At 57.4% G+C, this 14,083-nt stretch overlaps 5 protein-coding genes across 5 annotated transcripts; 2 read left to right on the top strand and 3 right to left on the bottom strand.

The window, feature by feature from the left end:
- GGS23DRAFT_578927 (mitotic spindle checkpoint component mad2) lies at nucleotides 1-1,394 on the bottom strand. Its single transcript, XM_051517021.1, has 4 exons — nucleotides 1,131-1,394; nucleotides 1,031-1,056; nucleotides 927-965; nucleotides 1-865 (listed from the first exon to the last, which is right to left on the bottom strand). Exons 1-4 carry the CDS (start codon nucleotides 1,212-1,214, stop codon nucleotides 319-321), a joined length of 696 nt encoding a protein of 231 aa, XP_051369508.1. The 5' UTR covers nucleotides 1,215-1,394; the 3' UTR covers nucleotides 1-318.
- A 54-nt stretch (nucleotides 1,395-1,448) lies between these two features.
- GGS23DRAFT_578924 (GTP-binding protein lepa) lies at nucleotides 1,449-3,925 on the top strand. The gene has a single exon (XM_051517020.1). It carries the CDS (start codon nucleotides 1,589-1,591, stop codon nucleotides 3,620-3,622), a length of 2,034 nt encoding a protein of 677 aa, XP_051369507.1. The 5' UTR covers nucleotides 1,449-1,588; the 3' UTR covers nucleotides 3,623-3,925.
- On the top strand, nucleotides 3,910-5,906 carry GGS23DRAFT_210058 (uncharacterized protein). The gene is made up of 3 exons (XM_051511879.1): nucleotides 3,910-4,001; nucleotides 4,072-4,498; nucleotides 4,551-5,906. The coding sequence occupies exons 2-3, from the start codon at nucleotides 4,266-4,268 to the stop codon at nucleotides 5,821-5,823; spliced, it is 1,506 nt and encodes a 501-aa protein (XP_051369506.1). The 5' UTR covers nucleotides 3,910-4,001; nucleotides 4,072-4,265; the 3' UTR covers nucleotides 5,824-5,906.
- Nucleotides 5,907-5,989: 83 nt separating this feature from the next.
- On the bottom strand, nucleotides 5,990-7,721 carry GGS23DRAFT_606579 (putative cobalamin synthesis protein; the record flags this gene model as incomplete). Its single annotated transcript, XM_051519919.1, has 5 exons — nucleotides 5,990-6,382; nucleotides 6,448-6,632; nucleotides 6,666-6,672; nucleotides 6,703-7,282; nucleotides 7,339-7,721. The coding sequence occupies 5 exons, from the start codon at nucleotides 7,719-7,721 to the stop codon at nucleotides 5,990-5,992; spliced, it is 1,548 nt and encodes a 515-aa protein (XP_051369505.1).
- A 1,173-nt stretch (nucleotides 7,722-8,894) lies between these two features.
- Nucleotides 8,895-13,901, bottom strand: GGS23DRAFT_606578 (uncharacterized protein; the record flags this gene model as incomplete). The annotated part of the gene is made up of 7 exons (XM_051519918.1): nucleotides 8,895-10,309; nucleotides 10,445-10,841; nucleotides 11,387-11,503; nucleotides 12,411-12,618; nucleotides 12,687-13,276; nucleotides 13,328-13,497; nucleotides 13,655-13,901. 7 exons carry the CDS (start codon nucleotides 13,899-13,901, stop codon nucleotides 8,895-8,897), a joined length of 3,144 nt encoding a protein of 1,047 aa, XP_051369504.1.
- Nucleotides 13,902-14,083: the final 182 nt, after the last annotated feature.

The following is a 14,083-nucleotide window of genomic DNA, read 5'->3' as shown; positions in this document are numbered from 1 at the left end:
CCATTTCGTCTCACCGATCCTCGACTTTCTTCTAAGCTACAGTCATTATCCGTCAATCGTATGTGACCGAATTCATCGCAAATCTAGACCATCACCGCTCACGGCTCAGAGCAGGTACGGGCACATGGTAAAGCACAGCGTGCCATAGTAATATCCACCCCCTAGCCCCGGCAGATCCCAGAACGCCAAAGAAAGATACGCTCTTCTGCGCACCCGGTGTATTACCCTCCTATAATACAGCCAAACCCCGCCCGCTCGCTTATTTACCTCTATATGGGTCGTGACATCTCTCTTCTTCTCCCGCGCACGAGAGCGCCCTCAATCGCCCAGACGATAGCTCACCAGCGTGTCGACGCGGTGGTTCGCGGTGCTGAAGCCCCGCAGCTGGACGCGCTCGCCGTTGACGATCTCCTTGGCGTCGCTGTCGCCCCACTCGACGGGGACGTCGCTGTCGGCGTCGGCGTAGACGAGGACGTTGAAGGTGCAGTCGCCGGCCAGCTGGGGGAGGAAGGTGACGGAGGCGGTGATCTGGCGGAACAGCGCCGCGATCTCGGCCTGGATCTCGGCCTCGGTCTTGGCGGCCTCGGGCGCGGGCGCGGCGGCGGTGGCGTCGGTGTTCTCCTGGTTTGCCCCCGCGGCGGCGGTGGCGGACTTGGACTTCTTGGCCTTGGCGCCGCCAAAGATCTGCACGTCGAACTGCCAGCGCTCGACGTGCTCGCCTGTGTCCTTGTCCGTGATCACGATCACCAGCTTGCTGATCTTCCCGTGCTGCATCCATTTGTCCAGCTGCGACATGATCTTCTTGATGTACGCCTTGACCTGGTCGTCGGCCGATACGAGCATGTTCAGGCCATACTTCTTGACACTGCGACCGCGTATGTTAGCCTCCTTCGCGCGCGGGGGGGGGGGGGCGCCGTGCTACGTACGCGGCAAAGTCCTCGGCCGGATACACGCCTCGCTGGAATCTAGCGGCAGCCGTTAGCAGGGGGGTTCCGGTCGGGTACGAATCGCTGGAGACATGGCCGCGTACAATATCGTGTGGATCGAGTATTGGAACTGGAGAGCACGGAGCGATCTGGTTAGCTAAATCCAGCCTGACTCGGAGGATGCTGTGGGCTTGCGAGACGTACGAATTCGGCCACAAGCTTTGCGCTTCCCTTGAGGGACAGCTTGTGGACCTTGGACTTCTCCTTTTCGGGTGCGGGGGGGGCCATCGCGATCGAGTCTTCGCTGTTAACGGAGTTGATTGGATTGGGAAGGGAGCGGAGAGAAAGTGTCCAGATTTGTTTACTTGTGATGCTGGGTTTGGCGGGGTGATGGCTTACCTACAAGGAGCGGGTCGTGGCTTGGATAATAGGTACAATTGATAAGATACCTAGACGATAAGATAGCCGATAAGACATACCAGTTATCTTCTAAATGCATACCTCGGATCTAACGAGAGGACCGCCATCTCAAGTAGGTAGTAGGTACATATCGAAGTAAGCCCTCCATGGGATTTTTTTTTGCACCTGGCCGAGCGCCGGAATAGCTTCATCGTACTGACCTCAAATTTGACAGGGTCGAGAAACAGCAAAAAAACGTATGGATGGGTGCTGGATTGAACTACACAGTGGCACCCTCTGTTCTCATGCGATCATGTCTACGCAGATCTCCTTTTCGCACCTCTTATAGCATCGGCTACGGCCCGCGTTCGACATGGGCTCCCTTTAGCCCCCCACCCCCCCGTCGAGCCGGAGCCACGATAATCTCGCAGCGGTATAACAGCTCGAAAACGGATGCCGCCGAGCTCGAACGCCGGATAGCCGCCATACCCATCTCGCGCTTTCGGAACTTTTGCATTGTGGCGCATATCGATCATGGCAAATCCACCTTGTCCGACCGGCTCCTCGAGCTCACCGGCACTATCTCCTCCTCCAGTTCGAACCGCCAGATTCTCGATACCCTCGAGGTCGAGCGCGAACGCGGCATCACGGTTAAGGCGCAGACCTGCACCATGATATACAAGCACAACGGCGTCGACCACCTGCTGCACCTCGTCGATACTCCTGGGCACGTCGATTTCCGCGCCGAAGTGACGAGATCATACGCGAGCTGCGGGGGGGCATTGCTGCTAGTGGATGCGAGCCAAGGCGTGCAAGCCCAGACAGTCGCCAATTTCTATCTCGCCTTCGCCGAGGGACTCAAAATCATACCCGTCGTCAACAAGATAGACATGACTGCCGCCGACGTGCCGAGGGTCCTCGCGCAGCTCGAGTCCACGTTTGAGCTAGATTCCAGCAAGGCGATCGGAGTGAGCGCAAAAACCGGCTTAAACGTTGCCAAGATATTGCCCGCTGTCGTGGAGAACATACCAGCGCCAGAAGGCGACGAATCGAAACCGCTGAGAATGCTGCTGGTGGATTCCTGGTACGATAGTTTCCGGGGCGTTATCTGCCTAGTCCGGCTTTTCGATGGCACCGTCAGGGCCGGCGACGATGTGGTGAGCTTCGCAACCGGCAACCGGTACACGATCGGCGAAGTCGGGATCCGATACCCCACGCAGGTGCCCCAGACGGTGCTGCGCGCCGGCCAGGTTGGCTACGTCTTCTTCAACCCGGGCATGAAGAAGATCCAGGACGCCAAGATCGGAGACACGTTCACGACCGTCGGCTCCGAAGACGTGGTCGAGCCCTACCCGGGCTTTGAGGAACCTAAGCCAATGGTCTTCGTGGCGGCGTTCCCCACAGATCCGAGCGACTATAGTCGCTTGGCGGACAGCATCGGCCAGCTCGTGCTCAACGACCGTAGTGTCACCCTCTTCAAGGACCACTCGGAGGCTCTCGGTGCTGGTTGGCGGTTGGGCTTCCTCGGCAGTCTCCACTGCTCGGTGTTCCAGGATCGCCTGCGCCAAGAGCACGGCGCGAGCATTATCATCACGGAACCGGCCGTGCAAACTAAGGTCTTGTGGCCCAACGGAACCGAGAGTGTCCTCCAGAGCCCTTCCGACTTTCCCGACCCCGAAGACGGCCGCTCCCGTGGGGCGACGTTCTACGAGCCGTACGTGCTAGCGACCATGACGATCCCGGAGGAGTACCTCGGGCGAGCCATCGAGCTCTGCGAGGCGAACCGCGGCGAGCAGGAGAGCATCGAGTTCTTCCACGGCATGCAGGTGATCCTCAAGTACCGCATCCCCACGGCGCAGCTGGTGGACGACTTGTTCGGCAAGCTCAAGGGCGCGACCAAGGGCTACGCGACGCTGGACTACGAGGACGCGGGCTGGCGCGAGAGCAAGCTGGTGAAGCTGCAGCTGCTCGTCAACAAGGAGCCGGTCGACGCGATCGCGCGCGTGGTGCACATGTCGCAGGCCGAGCGGCTCGGCCGGCAGTGGGTGACCAAGTTCAAGGAGCACGTGCAGCGGCAGATGTTCGAGGTGGTGATCCAGGCGGCGATCGGGAAGCGGGTCATCGCGCGGGAGTCGATCAAGCCCTTCCGCAAGGACGTGCTCGCGAAGCTCCACGCGAGCGACATCAGCAGGCGCAGGAAGCTTCTCGAGAAGCAGAAGGAGGGCCGCAAGAAGCTGAGGGCGGTGGGCAACGTGGTCATCGAACAGGAGGCCTTCCAGAAATTTCTATCCAAGTAGGACGGATCCTACGCACGTCGGCAGACCTGCCTAGATGCCTATGTATTGACATAGCGCACTCGCGCCGATTTTTTGATGTATGGGTGGTGCGGCGACGCCAGACGAAGACGAAGACGATACCTAGGTATATTACACGTCCCTATTATGTAAATACTAGTCTTATATGCATACACAATAACTCCCCAATACCACCTACCTCTTTATCGAGTTGGTGTCAACACCTTAGGTAGGAGGTACCTAATGATCTAGGTACAGTCTTCTCGATGGTGTCCCACTTGCCATATCTAGAGATTCGATGTAGGGCGGACCAATCAGAGAGTGTCAAAAGGAGTCTCTGCTACAGCTATAATTCCCGTACACCGATATCCTCATCCCAGATGTCTGTAGGCTACCTTATGTACATACCCAAGGGTACATGCATGATCTCGACTGTACTAATTCTCCAGTAGGCGCCGAATTCCATTCACCCTCCATTTTCCCGATCCTCGCAACTTTACACCCTCGACGACGCCCTTAAGCTACACATCCGCCTATACTTACTTACGCACTCGCCATCTGCGAACTTCTGCCTTCTGTCTGTTGTTCACAACAAGCCCGACTCCGTGCCAGGGATCGCAAGTCGACACCTACACCAGCCGTCGGTATGCCGAAGCAGAAATTGTTCATCAGCAGGGCAAAAGTGAAGCCCAAGAAGGAGCCCAAGAAGCTCGACACGCCCGACGACTTCCAGGCGGCCGGTGTCGACTTCGAGGATGCGGCCGGGAAATGGAGGGCCGGCGACGCTGCCAAATCTATGCGGTTCTTTCAGAGGGCCGCCGATGTTTATGACCAAGGACTGCGGAAATTCCCTCGAAGTGTCGATCTAGCATACAATAAGTAAGAACGCCGCGGCGCGGCGCCGAGGATGCTCAGCTGATCCGTCTTGTAGAGCTCGGGTGCAGCTGGAGATGGCGACACACCCTATGTTGGTGCCACTTCTACAACGGCCGTTGAAAGACGCATTGGGAGATTCCTTGTCGTCGCACCGCTACGCTCTCGAGCTGGATCCCGCCAATGCTGACACCCTCTTCAACGCTGCCCAAGTCCTCACGGCGATTGCTGAAGTCAAGGTTGCCGACGAAGAGGATGACGAAGCCGACCGCCAGGCCTTGGGGGCCCTGGAAGAGGCTCTTGACCTGCAAGGAAGATGCTTGAGCGTGCAAGAACGGAAACACCAGGAGTTCCTGGAGCAGGAGGAACGCGCTGCGAGAGAGCAAAGTGATCTGGCAAGTAATCAGTCCATGCAAGTAGACGAGCCAGAGGGCAGCCTAGAATCGGCACAGGCGGGCCAAGACGAGAAGTGGTTTAGCATTGTTGAACCGGTGACTTATAGCACGCTCATCGATACCTTACTCGCCCAGCTAGGAACCCTCACCACCCTACACAGCATTCTGAATTCGTCGCCAGGAATCGCTGCAAACGACAGCTTCAAATGGACCGAGGAGCTTTCGACTAGGCTTCTACAAAAGACGCAGATATTCTCACGCCACCAGCCAGACAGGCTACAAGAGATCGCATTGGCGAGGGGAAATCTCGCGTCTATGATGTTGGAGACGGGATTCCGGACCGGCAAGCTCGACGCCGAAACCTACAAAAGGGAAAGAGACGCAGCCTTTGCTGTGGCGGAACTACAGTTGGACGGGTCCACCGAAGGCCTCATCGCCAACGCCCGTTCCCTGATTGCATGCAACTCAGCGCTGGCGGAGGCCGGGGTCGAGACTCAGATGTCGTATTCGATAATTCGATGGAATGTTCTCACCGCGAGCATAGCGAACCTCAAGTCCGCATCCGCTATACGGGGGATCCTCCAGGAAGAGCTGGCAACGACTCATCTCTTGCGCGGCGACGCAAGCTTGTTCCTACATGCTATGGCTCACCCGCCGACATCGCATCCGACCGCTATAAACAGCGCCGCTCAGAACGCCAAGAATGCAGAGGTATACTACCGGAACGCGAGCAAATTGACCTCGGATGAAGAAGAGCGGGAAATATCTGCCTTCAAGTCAGCAGTCGCCCAGTACTTACACCTCTACTCCCAAGGACAAGTGCCAGGCGACTTGAGTAAATTGCTGGCTGCAAGCTCACGGGGCCGAGATTGGGCCGCGAAACAGCTTGAAGATATGGTGGCAGAGAATCTGGTCCCCCAAATCCTATTCTCGTGAGAAGTCAGCGTGGCTAAGGGCGAACACCACGTTACGAGGCGCAGTGCAAGGTAGTTCACGAATCTGGCCACGTATTTGTGTATCCCATCTGACGGGAGCGTGTTTCTATTGCTCGTCGCCGTCGTCCGGCTGTCACTTTCTATGCACATTCGCCTTGCACAGTTGCTCAATGCTGGTGAGCCCCGTGGGCCTGGCTGTCGGTATGACCGTGGCCTTCGTGGCTCATCTCGAGCCAATCTTCGAATCCATCTTCGAAAAGCTCGTCTAGCTTCTCGAGGGCATCCTTAGACTCCATCGCCGCCTCCCAGTCGCTGAACTCCTTGTCGTTCAGCAGACAGGCATCGAAAGCTTTTCGAAGTCGCTCCTCGCCCCCATCTCGCATCTGCTGACCGATAAAGACGATTTCCTGGCGGCGGTCGCCCCATTTGCCCTCGAAGTCGCGGCTGATGGCGTTTCTTGCCTTGGGGTCCGCGGGCCATTCGCTTCCCGGGATCTCGCAGCGCCAGAAGTCTTGGCCCGAAATCGTTAGCATAACGCCCGCCTGAGACCATTTGCCGTACTGTTGTTGTTTATCTCAAGTTAGCATATAATAGCGGAGCAAAACCGGAATTAGGGGCCACCAACCATCCTCGGCCGGGTGGTTAGCCACATGAAGCCCTTTGATCGTAAGAGCGGTCCAAATGTCTTGTCTGCCATCTTAGAGGCTAGCCGTGCTTTGAAGTCCAGCTGGGGCTGCTCATCTTCCATACCGGCGTCCTCCTCGCCGCCCCCTTTGCCGCCATCATCGCCATCGCCATCGCCAGTATTACCTTCCCAATCTCCATCCCCGTCTACTTCTATACCATCACCCTACTCATCCTGATATTCTGTTTGGATGACGACAAACACGGACTTGATGGTATCCCACAGTCTTGTAGGGCGGAAGGGACGACGAGCTCGGTAGATGAATGTGCCTATGCCATACTCCTTCGTCTCCGGAACGATCTCCTCGTTCAGACTCTTTAGCCACCCAGCACTGAGGGCAGATTTTTCATAGGAGAATAGTCTGGTATCCAGGATGTCGGCTAGGTCTAACCGGCACTTGGTAGACGTAATCAACCTAGCGTCTGGATTGAGCTTCTTGATGACTCCCTTTATCCGATGAACCTCATCCACTGAGACTAAGTCGCACTTGTTAACGATGACGACGTCCGCAAACTCGACTTGATCGACCTGAAGGTCGGAGGTATTGCGGTCATCTTCTTTAGGGACATCTGTTTGCCGGTCGACGAGGAAATCGGCCGTGGCGAAGTCCTGCATGAAGTTGACGGCGTCCACCAGCGTAACGCAGGTGTCTAGACGCGCCACCTTAGACAAGCCGCCGGCTTTCAGTATCTCTGCGAGCTTCTTGTTCACCTCCTTGTCGCCTTCGCCGTCCGCCTCGAGTTCAAAGCCCGCAGCGACGTGCATGTCTGCAAATCTGATGCCATCGCTTAGCACGACGGCAGCCTCGGAGCGCCTCTTAAGCGGACCTACTCTTCCGAAAAGGTCTCGGCGACCTGCATTGGCTCACTGACTCCCGAGCTCTCGATGACGAGGTACTGGACCTGCCCCCCCTCGGCCAGCCGGGAAACCTCCTCGAGCATGTCACCCCGCAGCGTGCAGCAGATGCAGCCGTTCTGCATCGCCACGACCTGTTCCTCCTTTCGGGTGACATTGTGTAGAGACAGGAGCGCCGCGTCGATATTAAGGGCGCCCACGTCGTTCACGATGACACCGATGCGGAGGCCGTGGTCGGGCGACGTTAAGATGTTCTCGAGGAGAGTGGTCTTGCCGGAGCCGAGAAAGCCGCTGAGTAGGGTGACGGGGAGCCGCTTCTCGGCCTTCTTGGACGGGTCGACAAGGACCGCGGGTGCCATCTGGTGGTCTTTTCTCTCAGGGCGGGGAGGGTTGTGGTATATAGGTTCTCGCAGGGACTCGCTAGTCTATCGATACTTACACGTCGAGGAGAAGGAAGAAGGAAGGGGGGGAGGGGAAAAAGGAAAAGGGGGGGGCTACTCCCCCTTCAGACATCTGCGATCAGGGCATCTTATACCTACTTTCTGCCACTCCCTCCCTCCTCGCCTCCGGTTTCTCGCTGGGCCCGTCAGACGCGCTTCCCGCAGACTTTTTAATCGGGGCACGGCCATTGGGCCACTGCCCTAGCTCTCCCTCCCCGAACATGCCTTTCGATCTCCGCCAGGGAGAACGCGATGGCGCCATGTCGACACCACACACACCCTGCTGGCCGCGCGCGGCAAGACTGGTAGACCGTCTCCGCAGGCGCTTGTCGAGGAGGTATCGAACGGACCGTACTTGTGCTACTAGAGCAAAGGCGGGGCGGAAGGCGGAGAGAGGTTGTGCGCATGGGGAGGCGAGACGAGACGAGCAACTACGGTCCCTGTACGTACGTACGTACATACGTATCCCTCCCTCGCCGTCCTACTCTCCACCTGTCGTACAGAACGGAGACGTTGAGGCTTACGACGGACGGATATGGAGGCAGATAGATAGAGAGAACCCTGACGGCGATCAACCATGATGGCTCATGGAGGAGGAGGAGGAGGGAGAGGGAGGGACTGTCTTTTGAGTAATCCGCCGCCCTCGATTGGTCGTCACGAGGCAGGAGACCTTGGATGCGACCCGCCAGCCGAGACAAGCAGCAAGCAGCGAGTGAGCTGCTTGCTCGGCTAGTGTATCGAAAGCATCCTGCAACATATAACCAAGAACACACCGACGGAATAAGCAACCCGATTGATTAACCTGGGAAAGAGTTTTATTCTTCGTGTGTACTATGGGTTGGGTTTCTCCATTTTACAGAAATTTTAGAGAGAGTTGCTAGGTACGTCAGGTACTCGAATATTATGCCGGCCTACCTATGGGAATAGGAGCCTATCCAACTCGCCCCCCCCCCCCTTTTCACCAGCTAACATATCCAGTTAGCGGATCCGTGCGTAGTAATACCTGCAGGCTTCCGTACCGTGCGCCCCGGGATCTCAACCGCGACACAGCGCCCGTTGTCTCTCGAGCTAGCCCTAGCCCTACCCCTAGGCCTACGGCAGCGGCACAGTCAGGATATCAAGCCCGGCCCGGAGCTCCGTCTTGGACGGCATAGCGCCGAGCGTCATGAGCTCGGCCGACTGCGCCATGGCCGGGTCGGCGCCCATGCTCGCCATCGCCACGACGGTCTCGCCGCGGCAGTAGTACGCGACGAACTTGGCGGCGCTGGGGTCGCCCTGCAGCACGAGGTCGTCCCACCCGCGGGCGGGGTTGCCGCAGTAGCGCAGCTGGCCGGTCAGCGCGGACCAGAAGACGGGGAGGAAGAAGGCGGGCGCGAGCGCCGGGTTGGCGATGTGGCGGGCGGCGGCGCGGCCCTGGTTCTGCGCCACGTTCCAGTGCTCGATGCGCGCGAGGGCGCCTTCGCCGCCGGGCCCGCGGTACGGGAACGAGGCGATGTCCCCGACGGCGTACACGTCCTCCAGCCCCGCCACGAGGAAGTTCTCGTCCGTCTTCAGCGACCCGTCGGCTTCCAGCCGGACCGCCTTGTTCTCCTTGAGGTACTCCGTCGATGGCGCCACGCCGACCCCCAGGATGACCAGGTCGGCCGCCAGCTGCGTGCCGTCCTTCAGGTAGACCGACCCGACCTTGGACGGGTCCGAGCCTGAGGGCTCGGCCTTGTCGACGGCGGCGGACAGATGGAACTTGATGCCCTTGCCTTCCAGCCCCTTTTGTAGCCCTGCGCCAACGTCCTTGCCCAGCACCCTCTCTAGTGGGACGCTCTCCTGCCCGACGACGGTGACGTCGTTGTCCGCGGCGGTTGCGTTGGCGACCTCCATACCTATAAAGCTGCTCCCGATGATGACGATCTTTTTGCCCTTGCTGCCGATAGCGTCAACGATCCTCTTCGTATCGTGGACCGTCCGTAGCGGGAAGATGTTCTCAAGCACTTTGAAGCCGGGCAGAGGCAGGTTCCGGGGGGAACCGCCGGTAGCCAGAATCAACTTTGAGTATACGTGCCTCTCGTTGTTCTTAGTGATGGCTACTTTGTTGACGAGGTCGATGTCGACGACCTCGTCGTCCACTATCTCGACCGAGCCGGACTTGAACCATTCGTGGTCCCTCAGCTGGATCTTGGTGGGATCTGCGATGAGGGCTTTCGATAGCTTGGGTCGGTCGATGGGCAGGTAGCCTTCTTTCGAGATCATGGTGATGGGCCCGGTGAAGCGCTTTTCTCTGAGCCCTTCGATAGCCCCGATAGCTCCGCTGCCGCCGCCTACGACAACAACCCGATTCTCCAGCGGCCTGCTGCTCGCGCTGCATTTGAAATTCGGCTTCCGTCTCCCCGACTTGATGGCCCCCTCCTCGCCCTCGACGTAGACGGAGCCATCTTTCTCGACAACTTTGAATACTTGCAGAGCGTCTAAGGCGGGCGCGTCTTCGACGTCGCCGGTCTGGACGTTGAAGCAAGCTAGGTAGATGAGCAGGTGAGCACGTAGTGTTTTTTTTTTCTTTAAAAAGAATAAGGAATTCTTAACACAGACCCGGAACTCGAGCTAGAAGGCGGGGGTATGTAAATAGGGTGATAATAGGGAGGGAGACGAACCTCCATGCCACGGACAAGTCAACCGCCCGGCCTTGGTTAGGACGCCCTTGACGAGAGGGGCACCGTAATGGGTGCACTTAGGGCCGGTGGCCTGGATCTTGCCGCCGGCATTGAGCAGAAGCACCTTGGCGCCCTCGATGCCTTCGACCTCGACCTCCTGCTTATCGCCGGGCTGCAGCGATAGCGAGGTTACATCTCTAAGTTTAAATTGAGGCATAGCTCGGTAAGCAGATCGTGACAATGACCTCACCGGGTGAGCGAGGAATGACTGGAGGGGTATGCGGTGCTTGAGAAGGATACGGGTGGCTGTAATGGTAGACGGCAAGAAGAGGGCAGCTGGGGGATTCATGAAGGGGATATAGACAGGGCCAGCCTCCAGGTCGAGAACGAGCGTGGACTGGCTTTTGAAAAGGAGGGGAGGAGGGGTGGCAGAGAAGACGTCGTAATCTCTACTGCCGCAGGACTAGTTATCTACCAAGTCAAAGCGGACGGGTGACGAGGAGACGGCGTGGGCGATGCGGGAATGCACCGGGGAGGGACGGAGGGGTGATCCGAGAGGGCGAGAGAGCGAGAGGGCGAGAGGGGTCAGGTCCCATCCATCCACAGAGGTTGTAGACATGCGTTCCTTACCCCGACGCGGTCGACAGAGCCATGGAACATCCATTAATTGATCTCACCGACACCTCGTGGTCATTGTGCTGGAGGTACCTATCTAACTACCTACCTCCTATACCACCCGCCTTATAGGCACCGTGGAGGTAGGTAGGTGCCTAAATAGGAGGTAGGTCAGGGATGAGGCAGGCTGGTTTATAGGTACGTGCTGTACCTATAGAGGGTGCGCCATGGGAATACTTCTGCCTATACACGTAATACTTCCACGGAATGTGCCGCCGGTACCTGGTATGGCTGCCTCCTGGCCGCGCGCAGTACGTGCTTTCCTACCTCTCTGCCGATGTCGTGATGCCACTTTGAGACGATGGAATGCTCGGCACGAGGGTTGTGGTAATCCGAAGCTCCCCACTGGCTAGGGCCCGTCGTAGCTTCCCACGCTCTGTCCGGCTAGTTATGACATCAACAGTGCAGCCGACCAATCAACTGGCCCCTAATTACCAATCCCCGCCCGCAAGTGCAGATGCAAGTGCGGAAGCAGCAACCACTTACGAGTACGCGCGGGGCAAAAGAGAACCTCGTTCGATCCGTTACGTAGCAGTGTACCCACTACAGGCAACGCACCTACCTAACCAAAGATATGGGACGTAGCTCCGGGCGTAACATCATCTGTCGCCGACATGTCACCGTCTATTATCTTGTCTTTATCATCAGGTACCTAGGTAGACACCTCTATGAGTAGCAAGAGACGTCCACCGACAACCCGGAGCTCGTGCCGTTCGACCTACCCGCGCAATCCGCGACTCCTTTCATAGCCCAAAACACCAGAGTATCCATCCGAATAGGTTGAAGGCGTCGTGCTCAACAACTACCTACGACCGAGACCATTCAAATTCTTACACCTTTGCTGCCCTCATGTCGTAATTTCCGCCTTCGCGACGCCTGGTGCCGCGAGATCAACCGGAGAAGACGGGGAGACGGAGGCTGACGGCATCAGGTATCGGGTCACGACATTTCTCTCTAGTGGAAAACGCCTTTCGTGAACTCTAGCACTTCGTTGCTGCCCTCGACGCCCGCAAAGTCTATGCCGGCGTTTTCGAAGACCGACGTCTGGAACCATTCGGACCCGAGGTCCAATCCTTCGGGCAGAGGGACCTGCGTAGCTCGAGGAGTTACTTTACTACGGCTCGGTCAAGTATGGTGCGGGATTGCTTCGCGGGGCATTACGCACCTGGCTTGGACCAAAAGCTGGAGAAAATGTGCCCAGCTGTGCAGCTAGGGGATAAGATGCTTGGTCTGGCTGTGTCGCATACTGCGCTGGGCCATCGGTAACAGTGAGCAACGCGGCCTGTTCGACCGCATAATCCGCCGCCCTCCCCAGATCGACGAGCACGATGTAGAGTTCCTTGTGGCTCTCTGATCTTGTGTGCTCGAGTAATTTTCGAATACGCCCCATGCCGCTCGTGGCCAGCTCTCGGTCGTTCTGCACCAGCTCATGGAGGGGATAGTATACCACATTAATTAGCAAGACGACGAACGCGGAAAAGTATGCGCAGCCGTTCAACCTGTCGGGGCCATCTTCAGCAATCGAAGCTCTTTACTTGAGAAGAGAGTTACAGGCGGGCCGACTTACCATATATTGTATCCCGTAATAAGTTCGTCGGGCAGCATCTTCAGACAAGCGCGACTAACCTGCACGCAAGCCTCCCAAGCATGTGGCAGCAGCGGCTGGTGGTGCTTCATGGACACGTTTTCTTGGGCGTCGAAATCATGGAACATCGCTCTACTAGAGCGGCTGATCCATCTTATCCACGACGAATCGACGGAATAGAGGCCGTTGGCGTGGATAAGGCACAACATGTAGGTGTGATACAGATAGGTCATATGGATTAAGGGTGCCTTTTCGAGGTTGTCAGCCATTCTGTCCGGCTGTAGCGATTCTGGTATCGTTTGCCGCCACTGAACGAGGAGTCGAGAGAGGAGTAGAAGCTTCTCCTGACGGGCTTCTAAAGACAGCTTTGCCGACCGGTTACTGATAAGCCAGTCGTAGGTTTTCCCTTCCAACGAGGCCAGCTGGACCCTAGCGCGAAGATAATGGAACTGTGAGCGCCCATCGACGCCTTTGAAATAGGCGCCGTCGTCTTCCGGGGCCGCCCCGGGAAGGTCAAGGTCTATGTCTTCGTCCTGCTGAACAGACGGGACTTTTGTCCGGAGGCTGACGTCCTAGTCGCCGTCAGTTATGATATTGATTCGGTAGTAGGCATGGGCTTCTACCTTGTCCAGAGAGTAGCACAGCCAGAATATATTACTCCTGTGCCTCGCCACATCCGGAGCGAAGTTGGATAAGGAGGATTTGGCGTGAAGTTGTAGCCTGTGGGCCAGTCTGACGGCGGTGCCTATCAACATGGACGATGGTTTCTGGTCCGTATCCGCCTGGAAGAGAACTACAGCGTCTCAGGTTAGAGACGTGTGCGTATACCAGGTCGCGGAGCCGGCGCTTCAGCTATGGGAATTATCTCGTAAACACGCCGGCTCGTGGCGGATGTTGGAGAGAGACTCTGAGGGATTGGGAAACGGTTAAGACTGGATATCGGTACTCACTGACTAGACCTAGGAGAACCTGGATCCCGAGGGTGTCTTCCTCTCGCGTGACCAATTCCTCAAGAACGGACCGGGCATTGTCGATACATCGGAGAACCTTCTCGTTGTCGAATGCAACTGTAATGTCGGCGTTTTCTGTCGTGCGGATGCGGTAACCGATGGCGACAACTATATTTATAGCGGCCCAGACGGCCCTCCCCTTCTTAGTCTGTTCTCTCTTGGCATAGAAGTCGTACAGCGCCGCCATGAAAGATCGTTGGTGGAATAGCGGCAAGACCAAGTTAAAATCGCGAAAGTAGATTTCCACGATGGGCAACGCCTCAGCGATCGGCAGAATGTCGTGCACCTCCAGGCGCGGCGAACCCACCGCCCTCGACATCCCCACAGATCTCCACGCTGCGGGCGGGACAACGGGGCTTCTAGCCTGGC

Source organism: Durotheca rogersii (assembly GCF_024521655.1).
Source record: "Durotheca rogersii strain YMJ 92031201 chromosome Unknown GGS23scaffold_21, whole genome shotgun sequence".
Classification (NCBI taxonomy): Eukaryota; Fungi; Ascomycota; class Sordariomycetes; order Xylariales; family Xylariaceae; genus Durotheca; species Durotheca rogersii.
Note: the sequence above shows the minus strand (reverse complement) of the source record. Positions and strands in the feature narration are given on the sequence as shown.

What these genes read in the sequence shown, in the direction of transcription:
- GGS23DRAFT_578924 (XM_051517020.1), top strand. Translation starts at nt 1,589, where the DNA reads ATGGGTGCTGGATTGAACTACACAGTGGCACCCTCTGTTCTCATGCGA.
- GGS23DRAFT_578927 (XM_051517021.1), bottom strand. Translation starts at nt 1,214, where the DNA reads ATGGCCCCCCCCGCACCCGAAAAGGAGAAGTCCAAGGTCCACAAGCTG. An exon ending in TACTCGATCCACACGATATT is followed by an intron (nt 966 to 1,030) that starts GTACGCGGCCAT and finishes GGCTGCCGCTAG; the next exon opens with ATTCCAGCGAGGCGTGTATC. An exon ending in CCGGCCGAGGACTTTGCCGC is followed by an intron (nt 866 to 926) that starts GTACGTAGCACG and finishes ACGCGGTCGCAG; the next exon opens with TGTCAAGAAGTATGGCCTGA.
- GGS23DRAFT_210058 (XM_051511879.1), top strand. Translation starts at nt 4,266, where the DNA reads ATGCCGAAGCAGAAATTGTTCATCAGCAGGGCAAAAGTGAAGCCCAAG. An exon ending in GTCGATCTAGCATACAATAA is followed by an intron (nt 4,499 to 4,550) that starts GTAAGAACGCCG and finishes TCCGTCTTGTAG; the next exon opens with AGCTCGGGTGCAGCTGGAGA.